Source organism: Lolium perenne, chromosome 1 (genome assembly GCF_019359855.2).
Source record: "Lolium perenne isolate Kyuss_39 chromosome 1, Kyuss_2.0, whole genome shotgun sequence".
In the NCBI taxonomy this organism is placed as follows: Eukaryota; Viridiplantae; Streptophyta; class Magnoliopsida; order Poales; family Poaceae; genus Lolium; species Lolium perenne.
In genome coordinates this window covers 159,989,942-160,015,048 of record NC_067244.2, presented here as the reverse complement: position 1 = coordinate 160,015,048, position 25,107 = coordinate 159,989,942, and the positions used below count along the sequence as shown (strand labels likewise).

The window sequence follows — 25,107 nt, the reverse complement described above, 5'->3', positions numbered from 1 at the left end:
GGCTCTCGGTGCATCGGGGGTTTTGTCACGGAGGCTATTTGTAGGCGGAAGGGCAGGTCAAGAGGCGGCACGGGGGCCCCACACCACAGTGGCCGCGCGGCCAAGGGGGCCGCGCCGCCCTAGGGTGTGGCCCCCTCGTGGCCCCTCTTCGTCTCTCCTTCGGACTTCCTGAAGCTTCGTGGAAAAATAGGCCCCCGGGCTTTGATTTCGTCCAATTCCGAGAATATTTCCTTACTAGGATTTACGAAACCAAAAAATGACAGAAACAAAGAATCGGCACTTCGGCATCTTGTTAATAGGTTAGTTCCAGAAAATGCACGAATATGACATAAAGTGTGCATAAAACATGTAGATAACATCAATAATGTGGCATGGAACATAAGAAATTATCGATACGTCGGAGACGTATCAGCGACAGTGCCATAATTTCGATGATTCGTCAGTTCTTTTTCTTTTCTTTCCTTCTTTTTCCGACGAGGGTATTTGTTCATTCACTTTACACACAGACAATACTTTTTCACGCAAGGACAATAAATAAAGCTCATCATGGAGTATAGCAACCCCAACATAAGAATTATTACACCATATGGCACATTTGCCATGTCCAAAATAACATTGATAACTGTCTTTATCTAAGCGCGATACACTTATTAAATTTCTATGTATGGAAGGAACAAATAAGACATCTCTAAGCAGAATAGTCAAGCCATCAGCTAGCTCCAAGAGGACGTCGCCAACAGCTTCAACTTCTGCTTGAATTCCATTCGCGACTTCAACGCATCCTTCGCCTCTTTTCATAGTCCTCGTCGAATGGAATCCCTGTAAAGAATTTGCAACATGAACAGTTGCACCTGAGTCAATCCACCAAGTAGATTTCGAAAACTATGTATACAGGGATTCATTTACAAAGGAAACTAAATTGTTACCTTTCTTTGCCATTAATTCTTTCAGCCAATCTGGACAGTCTTTCTTGTAGTGCCCAGTCTTCTGACAATGAAGGCACTGATCTTTGTTCACTGGCAGTTGCCTGTGCTGGAACTTCTGATGCTGCATTGGGGCTTTTGCATATGGCTTTGAAGGAGAACCATTGTTGCTTGGTGTGAAGGGCCTTTTTCTTATTGTCCTTCACATAATTGATGGTACCTCCATTTTGTGCCTTGAGTCTGTCCTTCTCTTGCACACACATGGCAATGGTCTTTTCAATGTCCCATTTCTTAGGACTCATGTTGTAATTGATGACAAAGTAGTCAAACTGTTGTGGCAATGAAGCCATCACCAAGTGAACCAGAAGTGCAGGCTTTAGCTCCAGGTCAGCATCCATGGGCTTCAGCTTTGCAGCCAGGTTGCTCATCCTGAGGATGTGCTCCCTGATGCCATGTGCACCTCCAGTATACTTTTCTGTCACCAGCTGCTTCAACAGCTGGGTTGCATATGTCTTTGAAGAACCAGTGAACTGGCTCTTTATCTTTTCTAGGTACTCCCCAGCGGAAGCACACTCTGTAATTGAGCCCACAATGGCGTTCTCAATTGTATTCTTTATAAATGCCATGCACTTTTTGTTGGGCAGTCTGCCACTTTCTGTTCTCTAGAGTGTAGGACATCTCCACAGGAACATGGTCCCTATTCTTTTTAGCCCATGCATCATCAGTATCCCCGTCAGCTCTGACGGGGTCAGTAGGCTTGATGGGCTGCGGTGTGTCAACCACCCAGTCCACCTCAGCACAGACGAAGGCGAAATCCACCTTCTTCCTCCATTCTGTGTAGTTATCCCCTCTAAGGGTGGGAACATCCTTGATGCAGCTCAGCAAGTAGAACCCTCCTGAAAACCACAAAGAAGTGAGAACAGTACAATTGCAAATTATAATCCAACGTTGGTCCGAATTAAAACATGCAACTGTTAATGCAAATAAAACTATATCACCGTTGGGCAGAAATAGAGATAAATGCACATATCATTGCTATTTGCAGCGGAAACTGTGAATTTTAAATTTTAAACTTTGAACTTTTCAGAGGCATTTCCTTTACTTTTTTAATTTCTGAACAAATATTTCGTTGGTCCTATTTATTCAGAAAAAACTAGACAAAATTTTGGCCAAAAAATGACCCAAAACTGCCTAAAAACGCCTCTGTAATTAATAAAACAGTGCAAAACTGTAAAACTGTGTTACTATTACTGTAGAGCGCGGCCCGCGGCCCACGCGGCCGGCACGCACCGAGCGGCACGCAGCAGACGCTGCGCCCACGCGGGCCTGCCAACGCGGCCCGCTAACGCGGCTCGGCCACGCCGCCGACGCGGCGCCCACGCTGCCCGCCCGCGATCCGCTGCCGTGGCCTTTTCGCGTTCCGAACGTGGCCTGCCCCACGCGGCCCGAACGCGGAGAAGCCCGCGTCGCCCACGCTGCTAGGGTTTTCATCCCGACCGTCCGATTCATCCGACGGTTGCCCTTTCTTTTCGCGCCGGTATAAAAAGGACGAAAACGGCCAGAGAAACCCTAGCCCTAAACATTACTACCCCGAGCCCCTGTCTCTCTTCTATGTCTGTCCGGCGGCGGCGGCGGAGAAGCGTTGGCTCGCCCCGCCCGGCGCTCTCTGCCGGCGACGGCAGCTCGCAGTCGCGCCCCGCAGTAGCCTCCCGCGCGCTCGTCCAAGACGAGGCCGTGTGGTTGCTGTCGGCTGGCCGACGGCGCCGCCCGCCCTTTTCTTTTCACCGCCCACGTCTCCTACTCACCACCAGATGGCCCGACGGCCAACGGCGGAGAAGAACACGCGGCGGCGCCCCCTTGTACCTCTTGGCGGCGGCGCGTGCACCCGAGGGTGGGCGCGTCACCGTCAAGTGGCGCAGAGGCGGTGCCCTTTTCCTCTGCCGGCGATTGAGCCGCAGCACGGTAAGCCGGTGAGGTCCATCTTCTTTTCTTTGCCCCCGGCCTGCATAGCAAGTGGGAGTAGCCCTTCTTCCCGATGCCTCGGCTTGCCGATGCGCATCGGGATCGAGAGGGGCGGCGCGGCCTTGCGGCGGCACAATCTTTGCCGGCGAGCCCGAGGGCCTCGGTCGGTGAACTTATCTTTTCTCTTTTGTATACAGGGGCGATCTAGGGTTCTACCCGTAAAAAAAACACGTGATCTACACACTAGTACCGCTCTGATACCAATGTTATAACTGTAAGATCAACTAGTAGTAGCATCCGTACGGGTAGACACTATATCTATATGTATACTGCAAGATCGGAGAGAGATCGAGAGGGAGTAGGAGACAAACCTTCTCCCTTCGAGGAGGAGCCCGAGCCGTTGTCCATGGCGACGGCGCGAGTGGCGTGGGCGTGCGGTAGCAGAGCTTCCCGTGAGCACTGCGCTAACCCTAGATCGGTAGGGGATGTCGGTGGGGTGACTGGCGGCGCGACGAACCTCGTACTGCGTGCCCCGGCCCCTACCTCTTTATATAGCGCAGGTCACAGGGACCCACCAACCATAACGGGTTGGACGCCCCCGATCAGGGCGCGGACGAGGTCAAGGACGTTATCGATCCGTTGGGATCGATCCCGTGGAGATCATCCTAACAGTTCTAAGAGTAGAGAGCGTCTCCAAATGCGGTGAAGCAATCTTATGTTTGTTTAATACAATCAAATGGAATATATACCGCTCGAAACCACAATTTATCACTAAGCACGATGGTACCCAACACTAAGTACAGTGGTAATAGCTTCTCTGTTACAATCCTTGGATTAAGCTAAGAAAACTGTAGTGAAATTCAGATGTGACCCAATCTTATTCAGGCAGTGCTCTCAACTATAATGTGCTGTCTGTGCCTGTTTGCTTGGTGGTCGACATGCTCGTTCATCCGTAGCAGCGGATGGGGTCGTTGCAGCCCTTCTGTGCAGATTGCCTGAAGCCGAAGCGACCGCCCTTCTCCAGGTACTGCTGGTGGTACTCCTCCGCCCTGTAGAACCTCTTCGCAGGGAGGATCTCAGTGACTATCTTCCGGTTCAGGACCTTCTGCTGCCTCTCCATGGACTCCAGCGCTGCCTTCTCCTGCTCCGGGGTGTAGTAGTAGATTCCTGACCTGTACTGGGTCCCGACATCACCCCCCTGCGTGCAAAAAATTCAGAAATGTAGGTGATCACTGATCAGAAACACGAGTTATGAACATTCAGGACAAGGAATTAAAGCGTTGTCATTTGTCGGAAACAAGTTTACAGATAGCTTATGTCAATATCCAGAAGCAAGTTCCATTGCTCGGAATCGAATGAGATTCAAGTAAGTTCACACAACAGACTGAAGCTGCTATAGTGCAGTTCAAAAAGTAATTAGCTACTCCCTCCGGTCCTATTTAATTGACTCAGATTTAGTATAAAGTTGTGCTAAATCCGAGTCAATTAAAAGAGACCAGAGGGAGTAGTTCGGAGTATTAGTTAACACAGGGCACCAGCAGGTATAATTCATAGTCCAGAACAGTCATGGAAAAAAGCCTTCATACCGAACAGCAAACAGTCAGTCCCTAGCCCTACAAAAACTCAGTAATTGTTGGATAGAGTGGTGGGAGGAGAGGCAGGGAAGGAGAACAGCGAGTTCAACAGCAACCCCTAGAGGAGGGAACTGGCGTCCGGAGAGGTGAGGAAGGCTTGGTCAGGGCTTGCGGGAAGCAGCATCAAATCGGTGAGTCGCTAAAGCAGGAGTAGGAGGTGACCGTGGGGCAAAGGAGGGGGTCTCAAGGAGTCAATGTGGGATCATAACTTTTAAATATCACTGCTGCGTAAGTGGATACTGCAGCTCAGCCTAACAGCCAAGATTAGCACCACTCCCACTGCACACATGTTAATACCACTGTGGTGATGTCAGGGTCTAGCAAGGGATTTCCTCTGAAAACTAGTCAGAAACATTTGCCCGTGCTATACCTATTCACTTGACAGTAAAGATGGGCTGCAACACTACTGTGTTAGGTGGGCTGCAAGTGCATGTTGTAGGCATCAAAAGTCCAAGTGCTCTACTCTCCTGGCATGCTTGGCTCGCTGCCAGGACTCGTAGATCTTAGTCATAGGTACTAAGGTGCATTTGGATGATGCCCACACCAGCCCTACCAAAATTGGCTAGCCAATTATTTGGCGGAGGATTCCACCGCCCACGGTTTGCCAAAAAATTGGCTACAATCTGTGAAGGCAACACCAATTAATACATACGCAGCCCAAAAATTGGCTACAAACCAAACAAGTGTGAGAGCAATTGGCATGACCAATATTTTGGTAGGGTTAGCTAGGGACATAAATGGTGGGATGAGGAGGAAAAAGGAGGAGGAAGGAGAACAGCGATGTTGAAGGCCACCAAAGAAGAAGGAACTGCCGCCAGACTTTTAAAGTTCCCCAGCAGGCTTAGAGGAAGGCTTGATCAGGGTGTGCCGACAGTGGCGTCAAACTGGGGCAGCAACGAATCAGTGCGGGATCAAAGCTTTCAACAGCGCTGCTGCATAAGTCGATACTGCAGTTCAGCCTAACGGGCAAGATTAGCACCACTGTCATAAGACGCATTCACATAACAGAAAACTGCACAAATGCTAATAGCAACTGTTGTACTGCTAACCGCTGAAGGTCAGGGTCTAGCAAGTTACTTCCTCTGAAAACTAGTCAGGAACACGGCCTGTGCTATGCCTCCTCGCTCAAACTGTAGTTTCGTAGATCCAATGGTGCATCACAGACATGTACTGTACACACAGTCGCCTGTTGTACGCATCATATTCCAAATCCTACTAATTTCCAGGTCCAGGAATGACCGGTGGCATAAATAAGGATTTTCAGTGTACTATTCCACCACTTCACTTATTCATGTTTGACAAAGAAGCCAGGTAGACAACAAGAGTCGCTTTGGCCGAGTGGTTAAGGCGTGTGCCTGCTAAGTACATGGGGTTTCCCCGCGAGAGTTCGAATCTCTCAGGCGACGATTTTTGCTTTTTTTAATTTTGCATAAATTATCTCTGTTCTAGTGCATCGATTCAGTAATTCCCCCACCCAAAAAAAAAAATCTCAGCAATTTTCGAGCAATCCCCAGTGTATTTTCCCCAATTCCCGACCCTCCGAACTGTCACACTCCAAACGAAACAAAAGTAATCGAAAGTAAAATTGAGGTTGTGTGGATGAGGGAGCTGTGTGGCGGACCTGGCGATTGGGCGTGGTGGGGTCGTGCTTGGCCCAGAAGGCGTCGAGGATGTCGTCGAAGTTGCAGGCGGCGGGGTCGTACTGGACGCGGACGACCTCGTTGTGGCCGGTGGCGCCGGTGCAGACGTCCTCGTAGGTGGGGTCGTGGAGGTTGCCCTGGCTGTAGCCGACCTCGGTGCGGGTGACCCCGGGCACGCGCTGGAACACCAGCTCGACGCCCCAGAAGCACCCCGCCCCGAACTGGGCGAACTCGTTCCCGGGCGCCGGCTTGTCCTCGTCGGGCCCCTGCGCCAGCGCCGCCGACGCCTCCGAGGCCCGCGGGCTGCCCCCGCCGCCCAGGCCCAGCTTCCCGAGCCAGCTCATCGCCGCGAACCCGGTGTTGTTCGGTGCGGCGGTTCGGGTGGGGGCGAGGAAGCGGGTGAGGCGGGAGGAGGAGGTGGTGGTGGTGGGGCGGAGGGCGGCGGCGCCGCCGCCGAGGCGGGAGGCGAGGAGGAGAGGGGAGGTGGAGAGGGAGAGGGAGGCGGGTGAGGGGAGGAGGGGAGGCATCGATGCGGGGCGGGGCTTTCCGTTGCCTTTTGTGGCGGCGTGACCCAGAAGCTTCACCCCGCCCTCTCCCGGTTGCTTGCTTTGGTTGGTTGGTGTTCGTTTTTTTTTTCGTTCTCCAAGTCCTCCTTTGCCTTGTTGGTTCGGCTATTCTCTTCTCCAGCTAGAGGAGAAAGTCGGTTCAGAGCCTTCTAGGATCCTCTAAATTGTACTCCGTGCTAAGAGCATCTCCGTCGCCTCCCCAAACCGTCGCCAAACGACGCTGAATCAATCGTTTGGGATGTATTTTATTTGTGACACGTTTAGAGGACGTCGTTCTTCAGCGTTCCTCAAATAAAATTTTAGAAATTTAAAACTTGACCGAATTCATCCAAACTTGTTATATATTACGTAGTTTCGAACGTAATTTGATTAAATTTAGAATAAATCCTAATCTAGAAGTACTTGCGGTGGCCAGAGGAGTCGTAGTACTGGTGGAAGTTGTACATGTCATCGGTGACGACCTCCTGCTTGACGCGATCGTCCTTCACCAGGCCGCTTGGTCCAGCCTCGCCGTCGTCGGTGAGGTCCACGAGCGACTTTCTGGTGTCGCGGATGGACATGGTGATCGCCGTGTCGAGGTCGCCCCTCTAGGCGTCCTTATCGTTCAGCGACGCCAAGCACGCCGCTCGCAGCCCTAGGCAGTCCTCGACGTCGTCGCTGCTCGCGATGAGCCGCAGCTGCCGCTCGTACTTCGCCAGCACCGCCGCCTTCGCTATTGCCTCGTCGTCCTGCTCCTCCTTCACCTCCGGCTTCGGGATGAGGAGGGCTCCGCTGCCGCGCCTTTGCTGCTGCCGGCTGCCGCCGCGCCTCGAATTGACGGGCGTCGTCGCGAACTCTGGCTCCTCCTTCACCTCGCGCTTGGGGACGGTGTAGGGCGCGGAGCGGTGCGATGAGGACGACATCGATCGGGCCGGCCCTTACGAGGAAGAGTTGGAGGAGCACGAGTACATCCTCCTCGGCTGCTAGAGCGCTGCGGGATTCGGTGGCGGTGGGGACGACGCCTCCAACCTTGGAGCGCCGTTGTGGATGTCGTCGATGACGTTCTCCAGGGTGCGCCCTGGAACGCCCCAGAACAGGACGCGCCTATCCTTGTTCCAGTTGTTCGGCCGGCCGACGAGGCCGGTGGTGCTGTTCATCTCCATGTCGTACTGCGCCTGGAAGTAGGCGACCCACCAGGCGTCTTTGTCGGTGGCCGCCCAGGTCGGATCGGCCCGCTCGTCGGCGGTGAGTGCAGACCGGCGGGCCCTGATGGAGTCCCTCCAACGCTCCGTGCCAGGCGGCAGCGGGATGCCTATGCCATTGACGACCATCCTCCATCTGCCACTGCTTGCCAGGCTCATGTACGGCGGGACGGGATATCCCGCGCGGTACAGCGCCCATGCCTCCGGCACGGTGAGGCTGCCGCGACCGAAGCCGTTCGTCGCGGCGATCTTGCGAGAGGACGACGACATTGCGTAGCGGTTGGAGCGGCGAGGAGAAGATTTGGGAGCGGCGAGAGATTGGGATGACCAAGAACCGCAGGGGCGCTCTTAATGTACAGCGACGGCAGACGAAGCGGTAGCGGGTCGTTGGACGCAATAAACGCCGGCGCGGATGGCCGCGCGGCCATGCACGACGAGACGCGTCCCTGCATCGCCTGCGAAATCTGGGACGCCATTAACTTCGCTTGACCAAAGGTAGGCGACGGGGTTTTAGGCTTCCGAGCCACTGACGCGTCGGGTCTGCGTCTTTTCGCCTCGCTTTTCGTTGTGTCCGATGTGCCCGGAGCGTCCCCTGTGTAGCGGGTTCTGGCTCGTTGCGCCGGACACCGTATCGGGCCACGCCGGACAAAAAAGAGGCTGTGGAGCGCGCAGCTGGGAACGTATTTTTGTCCGGCGCGGCCTAAATCACTTTGGGGGACGTGGCTGGAGATGCTCTAATTCTTCTGGAGAAATTTGTATTTATATATTTAACATGCGATCTATATTACTTAATTTTTTTAACTGAATCCTTTGACTGTTAATAGAACAGAAAGTTTCTGGAATTCCCTTTCAAGGTTTCAGGTTTCTGGAATTCTAATTGAGATTACTCAGGTTAGACTCTAGGAAAATAAGTGGAGTATACATAAAAATTGGTCAATTTTGGACTGTTGTTAGACAAGTATCCACCGTTAGACAAGTTGTCCCGTGTAGGTTTGGCAATTCTTGGATAAGAGGATGAGAGGATTATGTGACGCGGATTGCGAAGGCGTTGCTGAACACGTAGACAGGAAACTGACCGCTCATTGTTTTTAGGCACATGACCGTGCAATTGGACATACATAAACCGAGTAGGCGATGTTGGCCGGTGAGCTGTATCTCTCCCTCATCTAACCGGACTACCGGAGAAGTTCTTCTGGTCAGATGATAGACCACGTACACACCACGTATCTCCACACGAATTGTACGCCACAATAAGCGGCTACCGGTTGAGAGGTTCTTTTTACTTCTCAGATTCAGTTACTATCTATCAGCATCGCCAAGAACGCAAGCAAGAGTCGTGTAACAATTTAACTGGTACCAGTTCTTTTTTAACATGAAAAAAGGGAATTAATTACCACGATACATAGAGGTTCACATGGACATAGACATGTAACCTTTGCAGAACAGAACATAATAAGCACATAACTGCATTATACTTTTAAGTACAGGCATTTACAAGAGGGGGTAAATAGGCAGGCTATTGCCACACACTCAGTTGTCAGCATCAGCTTAGATAGGTTAAAACAAGTCAAAATGTTGGAGGCGAGGGCTACGACTTGCTCGCCTTAGCTATGGTATCTCGTGGCGAGCAAGGAGGAAGTTGAGAAGCTTCTCCTGCTAACCCTCTAATCTTAAGAGACTTACTCTTCTGCTTGCTAAGGCTTTCATGGCATGGAGTGAAGAACCCGTGCGACAGAGCATCCTCTGAAGTGATCCTGCACCTCGGGTTAACTGCCAAGCACTTGTCCACGAGATCGAACAGCGAGTTAGGTAACTGCATGAGGAACTCCGGCCTGCGGGCGTTGGCAAAGCACCATGTCTTGAGATCCACCGACCGTAGAAATTTGGCCTCAAATAACTCCTGGAAAACAAAGGGGTGACGTTTTAAGGATGCACGACTCGGGTAATGTGTTCAAAGGGTGATGTCATGAGTCAGCAGTGAGCCTGCGTACCGATGGGTATGAAGATTCACAGTTGTGCAATTTTGCTACTTCCCATAATTCTTCGCTGCCTCTGAGCTTCACTATATCCTTCATGTTCCTGTTTGTTCAACATATGCACAAGTTTAGAGTGTTCTCTAATCAGGGAAGCAAAAAAACTTTGTAAATGCAGTAGTTAACTCACTGTTCCGGGTCTCCACCAAAAGGTGTTTTGCCAGTTATCAAATACAGGAGTGTCACTCCAGCAGACCAGACATCGACTTTACAACCCTGATGAGAAGATCTCAGAAGAACCTGAAGGAAAGACATTACTTCAATATATGGCACATTGAAACCCAAACAAAATACTTCCACAAATAGAAACAGCGTCAAACCTCTGGAGCTCGGAATCCTTTAGTTCCAACACAAGGACCTTCTCTTCGCTGTTTTCCATGTCCTGCAAATACCAATTAGTTAGAACAGTTTGAGGTCGCCAGATTCAATACATAAGGTCTGATGCAGTTTACTGGAAAAACATACCTTTGCTGTTAAACAAGCCAGAACCGGCAACAGCACTACCACCAGAACGCAGGGGCATTGGTGTGAGTCGAAATAACTTCTGATCCACACTACCAACAGGAGCAGCAACCCTCTTCCTTTGGGAAACTGGAGCTGCTGGTGTATTTTGGTTTGGACTTTCCACCCCATTCAAGTAGTTCATTAGCTCTTTCCGCCCTTTGTAAAGGGGCTGCTTTAACCTGTCCAATGATGCTTTCGTGCTTGTAGCATCTTTGGCAGAGGTTACACCAGATCCATCAGCAGCTTGGCTCCCGTACATACTCTTATTATCAACCCTAGGGTCGCTGCACCCAGGGATTTTATTTGATCTTTTCCTCTTGGACCCAAGAGGTTGTTTTGAGCCAGCTGCTGCTTCATTGTCATGAATCACTAGAGCAGACTTCAATGAAGATTGAGATGTGATATCCTTCCCGCGTGAAATTGCCTCCGACTTACCTGATCACGCAAACTGAAATCTCAATTTGCAGTGATGCATGACATAGAAGAACAGAAATAAACTAATTTGAAGTGTTCCAAATTCATTGAACAAGCATTCATGTAATCCTACCAAAGGAACAGAAACCTCTAAAGAATCATGGACTGGAGACTACATACTACAGGGCTTTACCCACGGTTCAATCATTTATTGGCACTGGTTCAGTCATTTCTGTCAAGCATTAGCAAAGGTGGCTGGAGCAGAACTTTTCATCACACCTTTCACTCAGATACTACTAAGGAACAGTTTTTCACAAATAAATCTTGCACATATAATTTGGGTGTTCAAGCTAATGAAAATGAAGGATCAATGCCAGGAGAATGCTTTTTGAACAAAAAATATGGCAACACAATATACAGTAGTTAAAAATTTGGACTAGCTACTAGATATATTATGTTTCACCCAATTCTTTTTTACACAATCAAGATTAAAATGATCCAGGGTGCACAAATTGCAAGGTACAGTAGCAGGAAGGAAAATATTGTAAAATATAATCATTGTTTTGAAGCATAAACCAGGGAAGCGCCAAATCATCAACGAATTCAAAATTAGAAGATGAACTTACTGAGCCTCGTGAACTTTTGGTGAAGATCCTGCATAGAAATCCAGAGGGGGACCACAATGGCGAAAAAAATAGACAGTTAGCATCTAATACTACAGGAAAACATCATCAATTTAAATAAAAGCAAGCATCAAGTTGTGAGATATCACTTTCGCAAAAAAAAGGGAGAACAGTACACGCACTAACATTTGCCAAGTTGAAGTCAATAAGATATCCCTTTGTCTGGTCACGAGAGAAGAGGAAGTTTCCAGGTTTCACATCTCTGTGCACTATTCCCTGGGAGCAGAAATATCAGATACTCAGGATTAGCTGGGTTAATCCTGGTGATAAGAACTCAATAGTTAATTAAGTTAACATGGAGTCAAACTGAACCTGTTTATGTAAGCTTGAAAGAGCTTTGAACAGACAATACCCATACCACTGCAACTCAAACAAATTTATTTCTTTTTTCAGATTCTGCAGAGATAAGAGAAATTCTTAACAAAAAATATACACACCCCATAGTTGATAGCAAAACTAACATTCATAGCAAGCAGAAATGGTTAACCTCCGGTCTGTCATGCTTTACGTGTTGTAGAACAAAGCAATCCAGTTCACCACTCCTAAAACAGCCTTCAAATTTAATCACAAAGTGCTTGCCTCTGCAGAAGGAAAACAATGTTAATGTCTTATATTTACTGTGGAAAAAGGTCATATTGTTTAAGGATTTATGAGGACTAGCAGTTTTTTAGTACCCGAATCGTTCCAGCATCTTCCGTTCATTGTCAACATGATGTGCATGAGCTTTTCCTCGAGGGCCTGGCATTAGTAAAAATACAAGTTATATCTTTTCTCATAAGAAACATTACAGAAAAAGTATAGAATAATGAACAGATTATCGGAAAAACATAATACATTGATGGAACTTCATATACAAGTATGTCTGAAAAATAACTAAACAAGTGGAATGATGTCCATACATTTTATGGCAAATAATCTTCCATCTTCTTTCCTTCGAGCCCTATAAACGATACCATAACCTCCTGAGCAAATAATCAAATATGGCACATTAGTTACCAACTAACCATTCAGCAAAACTAAGAGCATAGTTCAAAGAGAAATGTATAGAGATTCTTGCCTGACCCTTCTTCCTCTTCTACAACAAAATGTTTGAAGCTAGGCAGTGGGTTTGGCTCTGACTGGCCCTGCAACACAGTAGATCAACAGAACGTTTATTATTTTATTCTTTAAAAAAGGCTACTGATATTGTTAGCTATAAGACAACACCAGCGCATTTAACTATACCTAAATAGAAAGGGCTAAAAATTAATAACAACAATATCACCATAATTTAGAGAAAATTCACCTTTTGAGAAGTTTCTGCAACTTGATCCTTATCTTCTTTGGGCAGTGCAGCATTTTTCTTCTGCTTCTCCTTTTGCTTTATATTCTTTTTATCTTGCTCCTTAGGAAAATTCGTACTCACTTCATTATGTGGCTGCTCTTTGCCATTCTGATATGTGCTTTCTATATTTTCAGCAATAATGTTCAAGTTCATATTGTTAATATCATCATAGCTCCTCTCTTCTAATGGCAATGCTGCCGGCTCAACTTTTTTGTCCACCTTTTGAGCAGTTTCTGCAACTTGATCCTTATCTTCTTTGGGTAGTGCATCATTTTTCTCGAGCTTCTCCTTTTGCTTCACAATATTTTTATCTTCCTCCGTAGGAAAATTTGTACTCGCTTCATTATGTGGCTGCTCTTTGCCATTCTGATATGTGATTTCTAGATTTACAGCAATAATGTTCAAGTTCCTGTTGTTAATACCATCATAGCTCCTCCCTTCTGATGGCAATGCTGCCGGCTCAACTTTTTTGGCCACCTTTTGAGCAGTTTTTGCAACTTGATCTTTATCTTCTTTGGGTACTGCATCCTTTTTGTTGCGCTTCTTTTGCTTCACAATCTTTTCATCTTGCTCCTTCGGAAAATCCGCACTCACTTCATTACGTGGCTGCTGTTGGCCATTCTGATCAGTGATTTCCACATTTTCAGCAATAATGTTCAAGTTCCTATTGTTAACACCATCGTAGCTCGTCGCTTCTAATGGCAATGCTGCCGGCTCAACTTTTATGTCCAGAGATGGTTGACATGAACTTTCTGTCATTTCATGAATCAGTTCATGTAATACAGGTTCTGCTTTGGTGTGAGTAGGAGACTGGGACAAAAGTTGTATTTCCTTTTTCTCCTGAATTACTGCAGAAGTGTTAGCATCCTGACCACAAGATGGGATCTCCTCACAGTCTCCAGCATTTGGGCTGCCAGATAGTACAGCTTCTTGTTCAGGCGTAAAATTTGTTCCTACTATATTGTCAACTGCATGTGTATCACGAGAGTGAAATGGACAGCGAGGTCTTTCCAGAAAAATATTTAGATCCGCATCAAACCAAACTTTTTTGTCTCCAACTACAGTCTTATCCAGCGTCAGAGGAAGGAGGGCAGACTCTTTTTCTATATCCTCACTATCCTCTACTCGGCAGGTACAAATTGCAAGTGGTCCTTCAGGTTCACCGATTCTACCAATTTCATTATCAGCTGGTGCATGTATGTTCTCTGATTTTTCAGCACAGGGAAAAGGAATGTCAACAGATGAAGGGGTTGACAAGTCCTTCAGCCCTAGCGCAGATGTCATGTCCCCGAGAAAGTTGCCATCCCTGACTCCAAGACAAGCTGTGCTAATTTTAGCAACGGTGGAAACAAGAGGAACCCCAGTTGAAAATTTCAGGGAGGGTTCAGCAACAGACGTGCCCAGGATAGAAAGCCAATCTTGCGTAACCTCCAGATGCACCTGAGCAAGATTTGACAGAAGCGAACAGGAGTAAGAGAAAAACTCTTTAGTTGGTTGCTATTACGGAAATGGAAACTTAAATACATAGCAAGTCAAATGTCTCATAAGAGGGGATATTCCGCAACTAGTTGCGCCCGCACCCCATTTTTGTTGTGACACTTCTAAATTTCCAAAAAATGCAAACTAAAATTCTAGACATACATTGTGTTGTGTCTTGTGCATCTGTGAAGTTTCATCCAAAAATATGTCAAAATGTGGCCTACACAAAAAGAACAAATGACCTGTAAATAGTACGTGACACTATTTACGTACGTATTCTCTTTTTTACACAGGTCACATTTTGACATATTTTTGGATGAAACTTCACAGATGCACAAGACACAACACAATGTATGTCTAGAATTTTAGTTTGCATTTTTTGGAAACTTAGAAGTGTCACAACAAAAAATGGGGTGCGGGCGCAACTAGTTGCAAATGAGAGTTTGCAGTAGATTCGCCTGTCGTAAGCAACCCCAAACCCCCCACCCACACAGGCAATCAAAGTGAAATGGGTTGGCCATTCATCAAGGCACTGCCCCTTAATATTTCGGTAACTTCAGTAATTCTTCCAAAAAAAAGTACGAACAATCAGGAGGAAAAATCATACCTCTCCGGTAGCGACTGAAGAACAGGATTGCACAATCAGCTGCTGCGACTGCTGCTGGTCGGGATCTGCCGAATCTACACGAAATTGACATAAAACAGAGGTCAGCAACACTGACTAATATCTCGACGGAACCCATCACCCAGTACAGCACAGAGCTGCAAACAGGACCAACCTGTATCGGTCTCCAACAGGAGGCGCCTCTTCACACCGAAGCGCGCCGCGTCTGAGGCCTTCCGCTTGCGCCCGTACCTGATCTGCACCACGGGGCACCACCTCCTCCCCTCGGAGGCCCCCAATCCCGCCATAGGCCGCGCCGGCACATCGCATCCGAGAAATCTCAGGAACGCCACGGCGGCCGTCTCCGAAACAGTCACCACGCCGCCGGAGGAGCGCAGCGGGGACCTCGGCGCGAGGCACAGCCGCTCGACGAGCTGCGGCGTCACGTAGGTCGCCCTCGACGCCACGGTGGCGGCGAGCTCGGCGGCGGCGGCGGGGCGGCCGATGCGGAGGAGCACGGTGAGGAGGTGCCACGCGAGCTCCGTGTCCCACGAGCCGACGCCGGCGCCGACGGGATCCATCGGAGGGCGGGGCTGGGCGCTCGGATCTGCGGCGCTAGGGTCCGATTGAGGATGGCATGGAATTTTCCCCGTAGGGTTTGCGGGGGAACCTCGCTTCGAAATGGCGCTCTGCGGGCTGAAGAGGGGCGGGTGAATTTTCGATTTGGTCCTCGGATTTGCTGATTTGTTTCGGATGGGTCCTGCCGGGAGGCGGGAAAATTTCGTTGGCGAGTGGAGTTTTCGCGAGCGGTAGATCTGGTAGCCATTTCCCGCTCGTTTTTTTCCCGCCTGTGACCGCTACGGCCCACGCAGCGTGCACACACAAGCTCGTGCTCGGGCTTGGGCTCTGCCAAGAGCCCATCATGTTGAAACAAAGGGCCCATACTCTTCTCTATTTTTGTTCCGAAAAGGATGATAGCCTCCGGCGAATCCTATACACCGACCAGGTCGGTGTATACGACACACCGACCACCCCCCTCGTTGTTTTTGGGCCGGCCCATTTAGATAGGACTCGCTTCGCATTTCTGCTTCGTCGTTCCGACCAGGGTTACCTCCTTCCTCCTGCTTCGCCGCTCCTCCGACTGTTCTTCCGCTTCCGCAGCCCTCCGCTTCCTCTGGTTCTTCCTGCGCCACTCCCCTGCGCGCGTCTAAGAGTTCTTCGTTGGTCTGATTCGTCGTCCCCATCGATGGCGGCGGAAGGTTAGATCCCGATTCCTTGCCGATTTCATCGTTTGATTAGTTCTCGGAAGAACGAACTATGGTTGCGAGAAGCGGCGGTGGATCCGAGACGACGGCGAGGAGGGTGCGCCTGCTGTGAGATCACGAGTTCGCCGCCGCCGTCTAAAGCTCAGGGACGGAGACCCGGAAGGGGGTAATCATGGGTTGCGGCTGTATAGGATAATTTGCGAGGGCTGACGTTATTCAGCTCTCTTAGGGGTTGCCGTGGCTTGTTTTCTGAGCAGGAGTTGTAATGTGACGCCTGTTCATACGAAGCAACTGCCGTAGGATTACGTATTTCTCTAGAATTGTTGCCCTATGGATGCTAGTAGATGTGTAGTATGTCCGGAGGAATTGAAGGTGCTTGAGATGTTGGGATTGGAGGCACTTATATGACTAACCCAATCCAGTAGTTTGTGCTAATTAAGTTAACTTGCCTGAACAACTAGTTGGTTTTTATGGATTGTCATCTTCTGGTGGATGTCCATTTTCCAAATGCATTAATGATTATTCTTTATACTTATTAGTTGATGGTCATGATCATAAGATGGTTTGCACAAGAAGCTCCAATTAAATGTGACTGCCTGACTCTCCATTATCACTAGTTAGTGCTGAAGCCTTTCATTTTGACAATAGTTAGTTCTTTTTTGGTGATGCTTAGCCATGTTTTAGTGCTGTTTTAGGGTTCTAGAGTTATGAATCTAGCGGGGGGCTTCACTGGATGTGTACTTTTTCTAGTTTTTTCTTAGACTTCTTTGCGTGGCCAGCCACTGTCCAGTATCTTGCACCCATGCAAATCCGTTTCTAGTGCACGTGGTAGTTTCCTTAGCATCACCTGTGGTATCCGTATAGGTTTGATCTGCTGTTGATTTTGAATTTTGCTATGGTTAGGTCTATCATGTTATCAGCAGAAAACAATAGTTCTGTACTCATGTACTCATGTTCTAGAGTACATCATGTTCTAGAGTTATGTTCTAGTTGAAGATTGATTTTGCTATGGGGTATATATAGCATGATGCGCTTCTTTTAGGAATCACTTTCTAGAATCAGGACTACATTTTTGTATGAAATGCTATGGTTGGGAATGGTATGGTATAGTTTTTGTTCATCTCTTGAAAAATATATAGACCTGGAACACCAACTTCTTTGGGGTAGTTTTGGTTTCTTGGTATACTTGCAGTCTATGGCATTTTTTTCTGCTTTTTTGAACTTTGTGTTGACTATATCAGCTCCTGTTTTTCGAAGTTTTTCTATGTTTTAGTGGGCTCACATAACTTGTTAAATTCCAATTTCCATGTTAATTTTAACAGTCGTCCACACCTCTTCTTGCTTTTTTCATGTTGTTCGTGTTGAATACGTGTTCGATTTTTTTGAAACCAACCCATGATTATTTAGTTTGGTTCATACGAAATCACATGTGCATTTCTTCTGTTTTTAGGATTATTCCTTAGATTCAGTTCGCTCAAGTAGTAAGTCATTTACGATGCATGGTTCATATTTATATACTCCTACAGTAGAGAAAATTACACTTTGCTTTTTAATGATTTCTTTAATACATGTAGAATATTTATGCAACTATATTTTTTTTGGTAATTCCAGGACTCTTTTTTCTGATTGTCCATACCAGCTTTTTCTATACTTTTTTAGCTAATATTCTGTTGCTTCTTTTGTTTCTGTTTTTTCTTTTGTAGTCAATGTTCTTGATATTGTTCCACCATGCAAGCCTAGCATACAATCTAGGTTTTCTACACTCAGATTCATGAAAATAGTGAAGAAATTCAATCCAATCCAGAGATCCTACATTTCCAAGTATCATTTGGATAATCTGGCTATGCTCCCCGATCACTTAATGATCCCTATGCATCTTCTTGAGTGGCTTGTTAGCAAAACTTCTAATGATGGATCGAAGTATTTTCAGCACGAGAACAAATCTATTCACTTCAACAAGGAAATGGTAGACAAGGTTTTCGGTTTTCCAGCTGGGACCAAGCAATTTCTGTTGGAAAGCTCCGATCCTGAAATAAACAGAGAGGTTGATGAGATATGTAATCAGTACGTCCAAGGGAAGAAGAAAATATCTGTGCTGAACGTGGAATCTGTGTTGCTTGGTACTAACAATGAGGTTGTTTTCATTAGGAGCTTCTTGCTTTTATTCATCACAACAGTTTTGTGCCCTTCAACATACAACTTTGTGAACCCCAAATATCTCTTCTCTCTGAGAGACAGTGACATCAAAGAAGTATATAATCTTGATTTTGCCTCCCTCTGCCTGAACAATCTGTGGAATGAGATGAATTCTTGGAAAGCAAAGGTTCTCCAAGACCAAAGTAATTCCAACAAGATATTATGGATCGGTGGCTGTTTACCTTTGATTGCAGTAAGTGCTATTTTTGTATTTCTGTATCTTTTATGTAATCTCTTTTGTTTTTCAATAATATTTGTAAATATCTTATTATAATCTTCTTATGTCTTCTCTTCTTTTTGTTGTCGTTTTTCTAGATTGTATACATGGATTTCCTTGATTTCGAAGGCAACGTTGGTCCACATGATTATCATCTGCCTAGAATGTCACATATAAGGAATGAAGACTTTCTTCATGTAGTGAAAATAGACCGTAACATGAACTCAGAAAAATCATATGGAGTCCTACCAGTACGTGTTTGGTTGTTGAATCATTTTTTTTCCAATCAATTTTCCTTGTTCCCATCCTTTTTTTTTCAACATCTCTTGTTAACTAAGTTCATATTTTTATACAGCATCGGGACATCTCTCTTACTCCATATAATGATGCCTTAGCAATTATTCCAGTTCAATTGGAACCTGATTCAGTTGTTGCAGTGGTTGATGATATTACAAAGTGATCTTGTAGAACCTATTGATGAAGACGTTGTTCACAATGTTCAGACACAATGCTCAAAGACACCAGTATGTCCTCATTTCTTTTTTTTGTATCTTTGTTTTTTTTAAATAACAGGTTCCTAATTTACTTATTGCAAAAAAATGAAATCCTAATTCGTTTGTTGCTTATCTTTTTTGTTCATGCCAGATTTATATCTCTGATCCACAAGTTGAAGTTGATAGTCTTGGGTCTCACACCATTGAGGGTGAAGATTGGTTGTATTCTGCTGATTCCGATTCTGCTCAGATTAGGAGTTTCGACAGAGCTGTTGAACAAGATATAATTGGACTTGGTGAGAACTATAATGAAGGTATGAATTGTTATGCTTACGGATTTTTCATTGGTACTTTTTCTCCAATGCTTATTTGCTTCTTTTCATCTTAAGAGTTAAGAGTTAAGAAACTTTCTTACTGTGTAAAAATAATGATACAAGATGTGTTTCTCCCTGTATATGACTTTACTGTGTTAAATTAATGATACAAGATGTTTTCTCCCCGTATATGACCTTTTTGAGATGTCTTCAAACAATGGGCTCACAGCAAGGAACATTGGAGGAATTCATGATATTGGTGATGGATTACTCAACATAGCTATCTCTTACGCTCAAGTTTCTGATAGCTATTCAAGAGAAGAAATAGTCAAGGATTTGTTTCTGATAGCTATTCAAGAGAAGAGATAGTCAAGGATTTGTTTCAGAAACCTTGTCACATACTACAGTACTGTCCACCCTAGGTATGTAGTAAGTATTCATATTTTCTATATTTTTATATATGGTCAGAGGATGCATATCAGCATGCTAATAATAATTTAACACACAGGCATTGCAAGTAATCAATTTGGAGATGGAGTAGGATTTTCCATGTCTTCCAACCAACCTCCTGTGATCGCAGCAAGTGGAACCATCTGCAGGTAACTTTTTCTAAATATGAATGGTTTCCCAATTTTTATATAAGACATCCATTTTTGTTCTTTTTTCATTATCTATACATTTTTAGTTTTTATAATTTATCTGATGTTTTCTTATTTTTTTCCAATAGGGAATGCAAACAACTTTCTGAACTTATTCCCTCCAACTGAAACCGATCATAGCAGTTTCGACAAGAGGAATAGGAAAAGAGAGCTGCGAAAGCAACATCTCTGAGAAGGTCATGTCGAGATATAATTATAGATTCCTACATTCTATCTTTCCATAATGATCATCCGACAAGGAACAGATTCAAGAAAGCAAATCCTTCGTAAGTCTATCTATACATGTTTTTACCATTTATTTTTTCTCTTTTTTACTGTACCTTACATGTTGTTTTCTGAAGAAGTCACTACTCTTTAATCTAGTAACTTCTCTTTTTCTGGTTTTTTCATATTTTGTTTTCTATCTGACAGTCCAATTGTAGTCGAGATTGGTCGTTACTCTGTAACATATACCAATTTCTTCAACTCATTTAAAGCCAATGGTGATGTAAATGGAGATACTATGTCAGTGTATGCTCAAATCTACAACGACGAATCTAGATATGATGCATTGTCGAAACCATATCTGAAAAAGTTCATGTTTGCTCCTCAATTCACTGTGAGCTACTAACCCAACTTTTTTTTCCAGGCTATTTTTCATTCATTCATCTATCTGATATGTATTCAGTCATTTACCTACCCATTTATTTTACTCAAACACAGGACATGTTGATGCAAGATCCAAGTGGATTTGACAAGGATTTCGTTATCAGAGAATTCAGATGGGTCACCAATTATTTAGGATTTGACATTTCAACAATGGACATCGTAATAAACTTTTTCCAAAACTTTGAACATGTTCCTTTTCATATGAACATTATTTCACCTATTCTCTTTTATTGAATCCTCTTTTTTATTATTATGATGCGATTGCACTTCCCAAGAGTTGATTCCAAAAAATGGGTTCTGGTAGCTGTTAATCCACTTTATGAGACAATAAATTTCTTTGATCCTACTTCTTCAACAGCAAAACAAAATCAAGAGGAATTGATGAGGAATATGGTACATTTTCCTCCCATTTTTTAAAAATGTTTTTCCATGTATAATTTTTTTCCCAAGTCATTTTTAACTATCCATTTACTATTCATTCTTTTTACATATGTAGGCATGTAATCTGAATACAGTTTGTAAAGAACTCAATATTATTGGGAAGGATATTGAAAAGTTCAAGAAACCAAAGTCCCCAAATTACACCTGTAGTGCACTGATGTGAGTTTTCTTCTTCTTACATATTCCCCTGGTCCTTACACATGTATCCATAATGTTTTTCTTCCAAATCCAGATTTGTTTTAAGTTTCCTGATTCATTTACTTTTTATTGTAGGCATGAAAGCGGAATCTACACGATGCTCTATGCGGAAAATTGGCATGGAAAATTTATGAAATCTTTCACCAAAGTACAAGTTCACCTATTCTATCAATTTGTCATTTAGTAGAATAGTTTTTAAACATAAACTTATGACGCAAACTTCCTTTTTATATAGTTTGCCTATATAAATTAGAATAAAAAAGAAATATTTTATATAGTTTGCCAACACATTTCCTAATTAGACACAATCTGTTTTTATACGTACAAGCATTTAGTCTTCCTTTTTTCCAGTATATAGGAAAACTTTCTGAATGCATCATTTCCTCCATTTTCTTGGAATTTTCTTGCGTAATATAGGCCCAGTATGTTTCTATGATCATATGTCAAATTAAATTCAATTATGCTCCTGCAAATTTGTAATTGAAAGTATGTTTCTATGATCTTTTTCTTCTTTCATCCTGACCAATTTGTAATTCTGAGGGCCCACCATTAACAATGATTCTTGTTTTGCTCCCTCAGTTCAGTAGCCGAGTTTTCTTAGATCAGTTTATCTGGATAGAATTTTTTGCTCACAAAGGATGAGTAGCTCAATAATGAAACTAGCTTCGCTTTTTATAGGCTGAGCTTTTGATTTTGTCGAAACTGGCTTTTTCCAAAACTTCAGGGTGTGTGTTCGCACTTGAGCTTTTTCCCAGCATGTTTTCTTCTTCTGTAGTCCTGTGTTGGGGAACTATTTAAAATATTTCTTTTTATTTTCTAATTTATATGATTTCTAATCTCTTTTTTCTTTTTTATCAATTTTTATTCTGTTACAATACATTTTTTAAATATGAATTTTTGGAACTAACACTTATCTGTTTTCTGATTTTTTTGTAGGAAATTGTTCCACACTTTAGGAAGCTGAAAGCATATGACATGTTTTATTGTATTCAGAACAAGGTTGCTAATCAACACTTTGAGAAAACCAGGAAAAGGAAGCGTTAGCGGTTAGTTCTGTCATGAATTCTTTTTTTCAATTATCGTATGTTTTGGATACAAAGTAATTCCTTAAAAGGATTAAATACAATTGAACTGAAGTGTATGAACTATGAAGAGGTTGAACGAAACAATATTAGTGAAGCAGCATAATACCTATAAATTTATGGCCGAGAAGCATAAACTGATCAACACTACAGAATTTTCGAAAACATTAGCTGGGTTGTCAATGACAACAGACCACACTAAAATAGATGCCATGTTTTTATTTTTTTAGAACATGATAGTGTTCAGCTACGAAGCACCGATACTTCAAAACTTGCTGTATCTGCGTACCGTACTTCTCCGATACTCCGATACTCCACCGATACTCCGATACACGTATCGCTGGCGTATCCCATTTTCCCACATTAAAAAGGAAAGAAAAGAATGCCGATACTCCAACGATACTCCAACGAGACTCCAACGATACCTGGAATCTACGAAGCACTGATACTTCAAAACCTCTGCTTGCTTTCTCCTTTCTGGTGTGCTACTTTTCTGATGGTGAAGAAGCACTGCAGGCAGCCGCCTTTTGTTGGTGAAGAAGCACTGATCGGTGTTCAGTAATATGATAGTGTTCATGTTTTAAGGACTGCTTATTTTTTTAACACAACAGTAGACGGTTTCATTATTTTTTTATGCATCGTATGTTTGGATACAATGGAATACTTTTTTCTGATTTTTTTTTTCTTAATGTTGAATGCAGGGGCAGCGCCGCCATCGGGATGGTCTTCAAATGAAAGTATATGCAATATCTATCGAGGGGGCCATGTCCAGTGATGACATTTCATTGGAAACTTTTTTGGCATAGACAAATTTTACAGATTGTAACAAAACAATAACAATCCGACTGCGTGTACAATCAGTTGTATTACTGATTCTCTACATTTTGCCTATGTAGAGAATTTTTATGTGGTCATGTAGAGGGGGCCATGTCCAGTGATGACATTTACTGATTCTCTGTTATGTTTTTTTTATGTGGAGTGTAATTTTTAGTGGTTCAGACATCATTCAAATGGTTTTATCCCAAATTGGAAAGCATGTTAAGAATTCATTCTAATGGTTTTATTTTTTCTCTACCATGTTTTTGCAAAACAATTCTTTAAATGTTAGATGTAGTAAATCGTTCATGTCAAAATAATCAATTGTCTATGAGAAAATACATTTTAAATGCATTTTGTTATGGTCACTTAATGACAAAAAACCATTGTCATCACTAAACTTATTTTCCCAATTTAACATAAAAGTTGGTTCTCGGAAGAAGATAGCGAAAAATATTATCCCTAAAGTAGAAACACCACAAATTTTTTATTCTGTTACACCACAGGATTCTATTCATGTTTTTTGTTTCTTTAGGCATGATATGAAAACAATAATCCTTCCGGGTCGGCTTCTCCGCCGCTTGAGGAAACAATCCTCCCTCCTGCTTCCCCCGAGTTTCCCCCAAGTCTCCCTGGAGTCTCGCTCCCCGTCCCTTCTTTCGCCGGGTTCTCGTCCGTCGGCGGTTCTTGTAGCTGATCTACTTCGTCGATGGCGGTAGAAGGTCGATCCGTTCCAATCTCGCTGCCAGACGCGCACTATTTGGTTCGTCCTGATTAGGGTTTTCTCAGTGGAAAGCATGAGGAGGGATTCGTTAGGTTGCGTACTGTTTTCGAGATTCCCTTGCAATTCCTAACTTCCTCATGAACTTAAAAGGAACAAATTCTATAAGAACTCGTCCATGATAAGATTCCGTTCATGATAAGAATTCGTTCGTGATATAGAATTCGTTCATGATAAGAATTCGTTCATGATAAGAATTTTGTTCATGATAAGAATTCGTTCATGATAAGAATTAGTTCATGATATAGATTCTGTTCATGATAAGAATTCGTTCATGATAAGAATTTGTTCATGATACGAATTCGTTCATGATATAAATTCCGTTCATGATAAGAATTTGTTCATGATAAGAATTCGTTAATCCAAACACCACAGGATTCTATTCATGTTTTTTGTTTCTTTAGGCATGATATGAAAACAATAATCCTTCCGGTCGGCTTCTCCGCCGCTTGAGGAAACAATCCTCCCTCCTGCTTCCCCCGAGTTTCCCCCAAGTCTCCCTGGTGTCTCGCTCCCCGTCCCTTCTTTCGCCGGGTTCTGCTCCGTCGGCGGTTCTTGTAGCTGATCTACTTCGTCGATGGCGGAAGAAGGTCGCATCCGTTCCAATCTCGCCGCGTACGCGCACTATTTGGTTCGTCCCGATTAGGGTTTTCTCGCTGGAAAGCATGAGGAGGGATTCGTTAGGTTGCGATCGTTTTCGAGATTCCCTTGCAATTCCTAACTTCCTCATGAACTTAAAAGGAACAAATTCTATAAGAACTCGTCCATGATAAGATTCCGTTCATGATAAGAATTCGTTCGTGATATAGAATTCGTTCATGATAAGAATTCGTTCATGATAAGAATTTTGTTCATGATAAGAATTCGTTCATGATAAGAATTAGTTCATGATATAGATTCTGTTCATGATAAGAATTCGTTCATGATAAGAATTTGTTCATGATACGAATTCGTTCATGATATAAATTCCGTTCATGATAAGAATTTGTTCATGATAAGAATTCGTTAATCCAAACACCACAGATTCTATTCATGTTTTTTGTTTCTTT

General features: G+C 44.3%; 2 protein-coding genes, 1 non-coding gene and 1 pseudogene across 3 annotated transcripts; 1 reads left to right on the top strand and 3 right to left on the bottom strand.

The window, feature by feature from the left end:
* Nucleotides 1–794: 794 nt before the first annotated feature.
* Nucleotides 795–3,321, bottom strand: LOC127309961 (uncharacterized; annotated as a pseudogene).
* Nucleotides 3,322–3,629: 308 nt separating this feature from the next.
* Nucleotides 3,630–6,778, bottom strand: LOC139830707 (peptide methionine sulfoxide reductase A4, chloroplastic-like). The gene is made up of 2 exons (XM_071819444.1): nucleotides 6,141–6,778; nucleotides 3,630–4,083 (listed from the first exon to the last, which is right to left on the bottom strand). The coding sequence occupies exons 1-2, from the start codon at nucleotides 6,684–6,686 to the stop codon at nucleotides 3,832–3,834; spliced, it is 798 nt and encodes a 265-aa protein (XP_071675545.1). The 5' UTR covers nucleotides 6,687–6,778; the 3' UTR covers nucleotides 3,630–3,831.
* Nucleotides 5,844–5,925, top strand: TRNAS-GCU (transfer RNA serine (anticodon GCU)). The gene has a single exon. It is a non-coding gene; the product is annotated as a tRNA-Ser (tRNA).
* A 2,578-nt stretch (nucleotides 6,779–9,356) lies between the features above and the next one.
* On the bottom strand, nucleotides 9,357–15,653 carry LOC127334766 (uncharacterized). The gene is made up of 15 exons (XM_071819442.1): nucleotides 15,123–15,653; nucleotides 14,951–15,024; nucleotides 12,826–14,304; nucleotides 12,598–12,664; nucleotides 12,440–12,502; nucleotides 12,215–12,278; nucleotides 12,028–12,121; nucleotides 11,853–11,936; nucleotides 11,667–11,756; nucleotides 11,484–11,511; nucleotides 10,405–10,878; nucleotides 10,260–10,321; nucleotides 10,070–10,179; nucleotides 9,898–9,985; nucleotides 9,357–9,806 (listed from the first exon to the last, which is right to left on the bottom strand). The coding sequence occupies exons 1-15, from the start codon at nucleotides 15,526–15,528 to the stop codon at nucleotides 9,495–9,497; spliced, it is 3,495 nt and encodes a 1,164-aa protein (XP_071675543.1). The 5' UTR covers nucleotides 15,529–15,653; the 3' UTR covers nucleotides 9,357–9,494.
* Nucleotides 15,654–25,107: the final 9,454 nt, after the last annotated feature.